At 39.1% G+C, this 9690-nt stretch overlaps 1 protein-coding gene across 1 annotated transcript; it reads left to right on the forward strand.

The window, feature by feature from the left end:
• Positions 1 to 2026: 2026 nt before the first annotated feature.
• LOC116063226 (E3 ubiquitin-protein ligase RNF126-like) lies at positions 2027 to 9582 on the forward strand. Its single transcript, XM_031318085.2, has 9 exons — positions 2027 to 2192; positions 3698 to 3756; positions 4559 to 4619; positions 5167 to 5402; positions 5541 to 5609; positions 5718 to 5787; positions 5958 to 6051; positions 7652 to 7767; positions 7889 to 9582. The coding sequence occupies exons 1-9, from the start codon at positions 2118 to 2120 to the stop codon at positions 8066 to 8068; spliced, it is 960 nt and encodes a 319-aa protein (XP_031173945.1). The 5' UTR covers positions 2027 to 2117; the 3' UTR covers positions 8069 to 9582.
• The last annotated feature ends 108 nt before the right edge of the window (positions 9583 to 9690 follow it).

Here is a 9690-nt window from a genome sequence, read left to right on the forward strand (position 1 = left end):
TAAAAGCTACTTAATTACAGCGGCAGGAAGAAATACAATTAGTGACTTCCACCCCTTGCAGTGTTTTTTTACAGCATGTGTTTTGATCCACATCACAGCAAGAAAACATCACATCCAGTATATTTAAACTTTCTCAAAAGCAGTTCACTGTTATAATAATACAACATATTCCAAATCCAGATTAGTAGTGACCTAAAACTACATGATGTGGAAGTTCGCTCTGTCTGGTAGAGTTGTTTTCTGCCACTCACATGATCTGTCTCTGACCCAAAGTCACTCACTGCCCAGATTGCATTGCTACAATGAGCATTCGACTGGGACGGCGGTGACGCACTCGGCGCAGAGAGACAATAGCTTACCTCAGCCAGGCAGACATAGCAAACCTCAGTGCTATCAGACCCTCTCTAATCTCAGCCCATGGGACAGCCGTGTCTTTCCTGCTCCCACATGGCCAGATCAGACGCAACTCCGGCCTAGAGAGGATATTAGGGCCTAACTAGGTTACATTGTGAGCTTTGCCGTGAGGAAACATCCAGTCTATAAATAATCATATCTATGTTATGCATGCCACGTTGGGAAATTAAACCATTGGGTCAATGAAATTCTGCAGATGCAAAGATTTTTCTGCATAATAATATACACAATATGAGCTAGTTGCATCCTGGGCTACTCTCCTCAAGAGCATATTACTGGATTTGTAAATACAAAATCAGGCCAGACGGTTTTAGAGATGTGATTGGCTGATGGACTGTCGGATGGGAATTCCTACTTTACTCTCCAAGTTGCCAAGTACCAGAGATACTCCAGACTTGTGTGATATGTTTATAGCTGCCAATCTGTAGTTTTGGCAATCCCATTAAGGCTTCCTGTGAGAGAAGAATATTGAGGAAACTTTAATTTACAACTTCGAAAACAAAAACAGACCTGAAAACAAAATAAAATCAATCACTTTCCTCTCCAGTTCTTATTTAACTAAGGGATCTCTGAGACCTTCACTGCTATCTCAGGGCCGCTAGTAGCTGCCAGCAAGAACTTGGCTGTGTTCACATCAAATGAGAGAATGTCTTTCCCATGTGAGAGGCTATTTATTTAATTTTTTATGTCTCAGGTTGGACACTTAATCAAATGGTTCCAACAGCTACTGTCAAATAATCAAGGACACCACACAAATCCACCATTGACAAGATGCGTTGCGCAAAAACAGATGCTACTTTTAAATACTCAAAGTACGTCTCAAGAGGTGGTTGACAGGAATCCAATGGAAAAAAGTAAAATGTGTCAAAATAAATCCAGTGCAGTGCCAGATTGCAAAAACATATCTCTGGTTTATATGTGAACAGGGAGTGCAGGGGGCCCATAACCTGCAGGGATGAGTTCAATGGAGACACAGTGTGGGGATACATAATACACATTTCTTGGGGAGGCTTTTGCATTGGTATATGTGTATGAATTAAGGACACCTTAACTTGGTTTTCCCCAACATATAATAACCTGATATGTGTTTTCATATTTGCACCATAGAGTAGCACGTTTAATGTCATCGTATGTACAACTTACAATGACAATAAAGTCAATCCTCATTCTAAATTCTGATCGCATGGATTCCATAGGAAACTTACCGAGAGTATATTGTATCCTTGGTCCCTGGCTACAATGTGAAATACAGTAACACTCTTCAACAATTGATACACAAAAGCACCACCATGTGGCAATATTATGTAACACACACAATTGTTAGTCTTGCATAAATAAATAAATGCATTTTCATTAATAATTCAACTCTACACAGTAGAATAAGCTGTCCCTTATGTTTACACCTGTTGAAAAACAATTAATTAATTAATTAATTAATTCAATATAATCAATTTGTTTTATTTTAGATTAATCTTAGGCTGTAATTCTATAATAAATAATGTAAAACCCATCCAGTAATGTTCCATTTTTTTTAATTTTGTCTTTATATTCTTCATTCATATAATACATTTTAGTATTATCTATGATGCATCATGCAGGGCAGTCATTTCAATCACATGCTCGCCGTATTTTCTAGGAGGTCAACATTGACCTTTTCGGTGCTCCGTAGTGCTTCCTCCTCTCTACCTGTTTAGTGGTTAAAGATGGCGGAAGCTCCTCCATGGCCTAGCCGGTTCTTCTGTCACAGATGCTCCGCAGAGATTAGTCCTCGGCTTCCCGTAAGTACTGTAGACAGAAAGTAAAGATAGAGACAGTTGGAAAATTGAAAAACACAGTGGCGTTGTTGTTGCTTCAGTAGAAATCGTTGTAGCAGCTGGGCCAACAGTTAGCATGCTAGCAGTGTTAGCCGGCTGCTACGAGTTCCCGTTTATCTTGCTAACGCTACCCAGTGTTAGTTAGCTAGCTAGCTTGTTATCTCTGTAGTGGATACACCAGCATACAAACACGAACTGCGTAGCGTTAGCTTAGTTATTACACACAGGCCACTGCTACTCTGCCAAACCTTATTTGTAACAACGTTTGACTGGGTCATTTGTTGATTACTGTGGGTTTATGTTAGCCTAACTGATAACGTTAGCAGCTCTATTCACTAGCAATAACTGGTAACTGTAACACTGATCGCGTCTAATTTTCGACTTCAGGTATTTCTTTTATTAGTGAAACTCCGTTAACACTAGTCTGACTTTGCGTACTAACGTTAGATTAGATTGTTAACCACTCGTGTGAATGGTCCCGCAGCAACAATGCCACTGCGTCCTTTTCTTGTTTTTCCATTCAGTGAAGCACACAAGTGGCATGCCTGTCACAGGCTAGAATGATCTGTCATAGAGCTGTACATGTGCCTTTCACAATGTAAAAGATCAGCCATAGGTTTCTGTAGGTTGCTGGTAATGGCATGTGGTCGCATTAACACCTCATACACCTGTGCTGTTTTATTGTTTGGAATAGACTGTGTGTCATTGTTTATCTCAGGATCAGGGTTTAAAAAAAATACACAATGACAAAAAAACCTCTGTATATCCACACATAAGTAAGTAAGAAAGTGTAAAAAATTATGTACGGTAACAAGGTTTATGTGTGTGTGTGTGTGTGTGTGTGTGTGTGTGTTGAATGTTGGGTTGCTGTAAGGTGCTCAGTAGTCTGACAGCCTGGAGGAAGAAGCTGTAGCTCATTCTGGTGGTGTTGGGCTTTTATGCTCTAATATCCACTACATGGAAGCTTTTCCTAAACATATCTTATCTGTAGATGTCCCGAATGGAGGGGGAGGTCTTCTCAGCTGTATAAGGTGTTTGCTGAAGGGGCTTACAGACTACAGTCAAACTTATGAAATAGTGACATAGCTGGTCAGGCCACTTTCAACACATAGCCCAATATATACAGTGGTTAGGATGGAGTGGGAAGTCCTCCTCACGTGAGTCGTGAGCCCGCCTTTTGAAATTTGGTGTTTTATTAATATTCGCTACAATGAATGGGACAATTTTGTCAGACCTCAAAGCACTTCACGCTGCTTTTCGAGGTTCGAGAGCTTGGTTTAGTCATATGAGAAGGATAATCATTTTCTGTCTTCTTTATCTCACTGTCCAGCTGTGCTATCAGTAGAGTTGCATTTGACATATCTCATTTGCAGTTAACACTTGCCACGCACTGACACAGTAATAGGCTGTAGTTGAAGTTTTCATGCAAGTGACTTTTTTGTTTTGTGCTACCTTTTGTTTGTTCACAGGAGTACACGTGTCCGAGATGTGAGTCAGGGTTTATTGAGGAACTGCTGGAGGAGAGAAGGTGTGTATAAATTGTATATTAAATACAGTTTTCCAAATCAAGGCAGCATTTTATATGATTGTTAGACTGTAACTATTAGAGAGTTATGAGGAGACTGACGCCATTCATTATGGAGAATGAAGTTCCTCAAATAGTCTTTGTAAAGGAAAGTCTTTGTTTGTTTGTTTTTGTTTTTTTTTTAAATCTGGGTTTTCATATGTTTGGCCGTCATTCCTAACAGTTATGTTATTCACCAACATACACCGTCAAATTCAAATTCCTTGTATGTGTATACATACTTGTCCAATAAAGATGATTCTGAACATACAGTGGCTAACACTTAGTGTAATAGCACGCTGCATTACTTTGCTTTACACTAGCACCTACAAGGGCTAGCAACACAAGCTGTGATCCTGCCACACATTTAATCAACCTTCCATACAGTCAATTATCACATGAGTGATTGTAATCAAGGGTCAACTTTAAACATTAACTTTTGATATCACTCTCAAATAAGTGATTTAGATTGTATGTGTTGTGATACATTTTGTTACTTGTAAAGCTACACAGCTTGTAACAAAATGTATCATAACACATACAATCTAAATCATTATATCCTCTAATTACAGAGTGATATCAGAAGTTAATATTTATATCACAGAAGGCAGAAGGTCAGAGGGTGTAGGGCTGAGGATAAAGGGGAGAAATAGGACACAAACACTTGATATCATTACTGGAAATGATGGAAACTGTGACACATGGTGGGGGGGGGGGGATGAATTTGATGAGAAATAACTTTGTCAACTACTTGTTCCCTGTTTAGTGCTGACAATGGCTCTATGTCTAACATCTCCAGCGGGCCCCAGAACCAGCAACCATTTGAGGTTTCTAACCTATTCTTTACTCTTATCTCTGTCACACAACCTTTTCTCTGATCTACGACACTGTTGCATAATATTGTCAGAATTCCCTCAAATAGTTTCCGTTGGCAATTTTTTGCTGATCTAGTACTGCACAGGATGGTAGTCACCTAAGGGTTTCCACTTCCGCTTTTGTAACAGACCACAGTCTTGCTCTATATGGTAATGTTACATTGACGGGTTGAGCTGTTTTAACTTTGCCCAAAGATGAGTCACATTCCTAGCCTGATATGTAGTTTATGTAAGTGCTGTGGGATAACTCGTTTCCTGAAAAATAAAGGAGCTGTTATGATGTGGTTACCTCATTAAACAGCGAGATTCTTTATGCCAGAATGCTTTTCCATTGGGTTAAAATTTGACCTTACAGTCAACAAAACTATCAATGCTTCAGGTGTGTTGTATTGACAATACATAGTTTTGAGTAAGTAGAGAAACAAAGCTTCACAGGTTCCTACCATCAAGATTACAGCACCCAGGTTTTTCTGTGTGCTTTCATCTGTTTTTCTCCCAGAATGTGGACCAGCACTTGTTTACATTCCCCTCGGGCTATGGTCAGTTTGCCCTGGGTGTCTTTGACGACCGCTTCAACTTCGGGTCTGGACTGGGGACAGAGGATAACAGGGATGCTGAAAACAGGCGAGAAAGGGAAACGGCATCACGGCAACGATATGGTGCCAGGCAACCGAGAAGTCGTCATGGTTCAAGGCGACAAGCAGGGAGGGCTGAGGGAGTTCCCACTTTAGAAGGGTAAGGAGAACACACTGTGACTTGTGGGACATAAAATCAAGCACCAGTGGGACTTAAGTCCTTCCTTTTACAGCGGAACACTTTGTCTCATTTCTCTCTCAATGCATCTTTCTCATAGCTGTATCTTCTCTTTTGTAGAATCATTCAGCAACTAGTGAATGGAATAATTGCACCCACTGCAATGCCAAATATCGGTGTTGGACCCTGGTGAGTGTCTGGAACAGAGCTATATTTAACCCAGAAAACAAATTCTTAACAAAACACTGTCTAGGTGTCTCCTAACTGTTGTGTAATGTTTTGATTGTTTTCTTAAAGGGGTGTTCTGCACTCAAGTCCTATGGATTATGCCTGGGGTGCTAATGGACTAGATGCAATTATAACTCAGGTATTTTTCAGAAACCTTCACATGTTTACAAAGTGATTCCTCTTCTTATTTAAAAAAAAAAAAAGGTTTGATTTTGAGTGTTTTCTTACACAACATGATGTTGTGTAAGAAAACATGCAGTAATATGTATACATGCATTTCTTTTCTATCTTTTCGTCTCTTGTCTTTAGTTATTAAACCAGTTTGAGAACACGGGACCTCCGCCTGCTGATGGGGATAAAATAAAAACTCTTCCTACAGTACAAATTACAGCTGAGCATGTTGGTAAGTTAAAGCATAATAAAGGCTAATAGTCTAGTCTAAAAATCTTCTGATATCTTAGACTGTATTATGTGCAAATTTTGGACAGCAGTATAATTTTTTTTACAGCAGATTGTTGCATGCTGTTATTACTATGGCTGTGTATTAGCAAAAGTCTGGCGATACGATACGTATGACGATACATGGGTCACGATTCAATATATTGCAATATATTTTGATACTGTGCGTAAGGGGATATATTGGGATTTTTTTAAAGTATAATTTTAGAAAAAACTAATATTTAAAAAAAGACATGATGTAATAATTTATACTGTTTATTAATCCCCAGTGGGGAATTACAATTTACACTCGGTTTGTTAGAAATCACTACACACAGGCTTGAAATACACACACATGCTCAGGACCTATTCATGCACAAATGGAGAGATGTCAGAGTGAGTGGGCCGCCAGTGCTGGACCAGCGCCCTGAGCGGCCTTGCTCAAGAGCACCTGGCATCTCTCCAGCTACCAATCCACACTCTGTACTTTGGTCCGTACTGGGACTTGAACCGGCGACCCTCCGGTTCCCAACCCAACTCCCTACGGACTGAGCTACTGCCACCCCAATATGTGCATAAAAGTCAAAGAAGTTTACTTTAGGTAAACAATTCAGTATACAGAAAATCAAACTGCCAGTTTGGGATTGTGGTTCACAGGTTCTTAGTGAGCTAATTTGTATATGCTAAAGTAGGCCAAAGTTCAGCCATAGCTACATTGTTAGCTTCTAGCAAAAAGTCAGTTAGGCGAGGACACTAGCGGTGTGTCTCAGCATAGCCATCTAGCAGTAGGGGGTTTAAACACAACATAAACGTGAACCACTGTCTTACATGAATATTTTTTGCTCGTAAACTAAAAAAAAAAAAAATCGATATTGTGTTTTTGAAAATCGATACAGTATTGCAAAATAAAATATCGCAATACTCAAGTGTATCAGTTTTTTTTCTTACACCCCTAGTTACTACACTGCAATGTCATTTTAATATTTGTTTTTTTTGCCAGATAAAAGGGCTTCATTGGGCTTCAGTTTTGAACATTATAAGAATGATTAATTTGAAGCATCTCACCATGGACTTGAATTATTCATTCAAGTGAGCTCAAAGGCATGATTTTGTAAAAAAAAAAAAAAAAAAAGACAAGGCAAGACAGATAACTGAAGCAGTTCACTTATTTGATAATCAACCACAAGATACATATTTAGTCTTATTGAAATCATCATCTGGCAGTTGGTAGAGTTTTGCACCCAAATGTCCCATCTTTATCTGCAGGTTATTTTAATTATGCTAGTTAGTTAGCACACCCCTAATACCAGGTTTTAGACAGTCGGTTGTGCAACTGCCACTTTGCATAGCTAAAGGCAAGTCAGACCAGTAGCAACCAAACCTTTTTCTGATCTATCCCATCTCATTTTAAACTCCACTGTGGCTGTTGGATATGAATAACTAATTGATGGTTCACAATGCTATGTAACTATTTGTGAACCTCTCATTCAAACCCACTTGACAGATTGTATTTGGATCATATTTATTTTTTATTTAAATTTTTTTTTAAATTTTCTGTCTTTCAGCTTCAGGACTGGAATGTCCAGTGTGTAAAGAAGATTACACTGTTGGAGAAAATGTGAGGCAGCTCCCATGCAATCACATGTTCCACAATGATTGCATCGTGCCCTGGCTGGAACAGGTATTAAAGAACCGCTATCTAATGCTCTTTCCACTTATATTCACCATTTGCTATCTGGAATAATGTAATGGGGAAGCATCAGCGATGACATTTTGTATTTTTACCCCTCTTTTCTCTCCAGCATGACACTTGTCCAGTGTGCAGGAAAAGCTTGAGTGGGCAGAACACAGCAACGAACCCTCCAGAACTTTCAGGGATGAACTTTACCTCCTCCCCTTCCTCCTCCTCGTCCTCTTCATCTTCCTCTACCCCTCAGTCCTCAAGTTCGACCAGCAATGAGAACTCCACTGATAACTCCTAGAGAACCACATGTCCTTATCGCCCTATGAGCTGTTTATAGCTCCTAGGCTGCTGTACTTCAGAGCAGTGACCTCCAGTCTCTCCCTGCTGTAGGGTAGAGACCTGAGTGCATCTGGCCAGGAGCACTCAAGCCTGATTCAGGGGTAAGTGATGCGTGAGGTCCGTGTATTTCTGCCCGTCCTGTTGCTCCCACCTTCATCAGGGATCTGAACAAAGGAAGGGCGGAGGCCTGGAGTGCAGCTTCTGTCAGGGAGGATATGGAGATCTGCCTGAATCACCTCATACAGGAAGAGAAAACAAAGGAATCCAAAAGGTAGAAGACTCGGGAAAACCAGACAGTCGCTGTTCTTTTTTGTTTTTACTTTTTTTCTTTTTTTTTTAAACCCCAGACCCACTTTAGCCAATGAAGCAAAAAGGAATGTACAGTTATTCATTTTTATAAGTACCATTCATATCTCTCAGATAATATGACCTAAGGTGCACTGTAGTGCACTTTTAAAAGTGTGCACTTAAGTTTCTTCATGGTTTAGAATGATACTACATATGATTCCTCTTGTTCTCAAAACAAAATTCCAAGAGTTTATAAAATTTGAATTTACTGTAGAGATTCACTTCCACATCACATGACACCACACAGGTACCATTGTTTGCACTTGAAAGAATGCATCAAATTGCAGTAATTTTGTGCTGTTTGGATAATGATGTGGATACGCCATTACTAAATTACACACAAGGATGTTATCTGCAATCCTAAAACACTTAGAAATATTTTAGTGCATTTTAACTTAAAGGTAAATTAAATGTTTTCTAAAGTTTCAGGTTGAAAAACTATTGATTTGCAGTATGATCGTGTCAATATAAAAATAAAAACTGATATGAAAATAAAGCTTTTTGGGTGCTACCACTCAAAATCCATGTAAAGCATTCTTGGTGTGTACGTGTATGTATATATAATGTTCTTTAAAGGTCTAATCATGAGCAAAGGTAGTCATAAAAATGGATTTAAAGACATCCATGGTAAAACGTAGCTTGTTTCAAGAACTGACCGTAACTACCAACAAATGTTATTTTAATTGTATGCACTTATTGTGTAGTGCTGTGCTTAGACACTAGATGGTAGTGTAGTAAAAAAAGAGCAGGACATTTTCTAAAATGTGGTCATTGGTACAGCAAATAAGCGATCATTGAGCAAAAAAAAATTAGTCCCTTGTTTTTCCTAATACCAAATAAAGAAAATAGTAATATGGTAAACACATTGGCAAACATGAGCTGTTCTGGTCTGTTCAGTCTAAGTTAGTTGTCCCTTTAATGACATCTTACAGGCTCTTAGAACAACCAAAAACAATAACACCATTAGCAAGCACTGCTCGAAGTGATTTCAATGCATAATAGCCTTGAGATCGTTTTGTACTTTCAAAGTAAGGCCTGCAGGAATGCAGATAGTAAACAAGAGTCTCTATTGAATCTTTCAATGGGGTACTTGTACTTGCCTATTAAATGTTTTCAAAGGGCCAATCAATTCTGCTTCCCTTCATTGTTTAGCCATATGGGTGTATTTCCTCCACATTGTACCTCTCTTCTCCGTTGGAGTTTAGGTTCAAAGGCCTTTAATCTGAGGGGATT

Source organism: Sander lucioperca, chromosome 11, assembly GCF_008315115.2.
Source record: "Sander lucioperca isolate FBNREF2018 chromosome 11, SLUC_FBN_1.2, whole genome shotgun sequence".
Lineage (NCBI taxonomy): Eukaryota > Metazoa > Chordata > Actinopteri > Perciformes > Percidae > Sander > Sander lucioperca.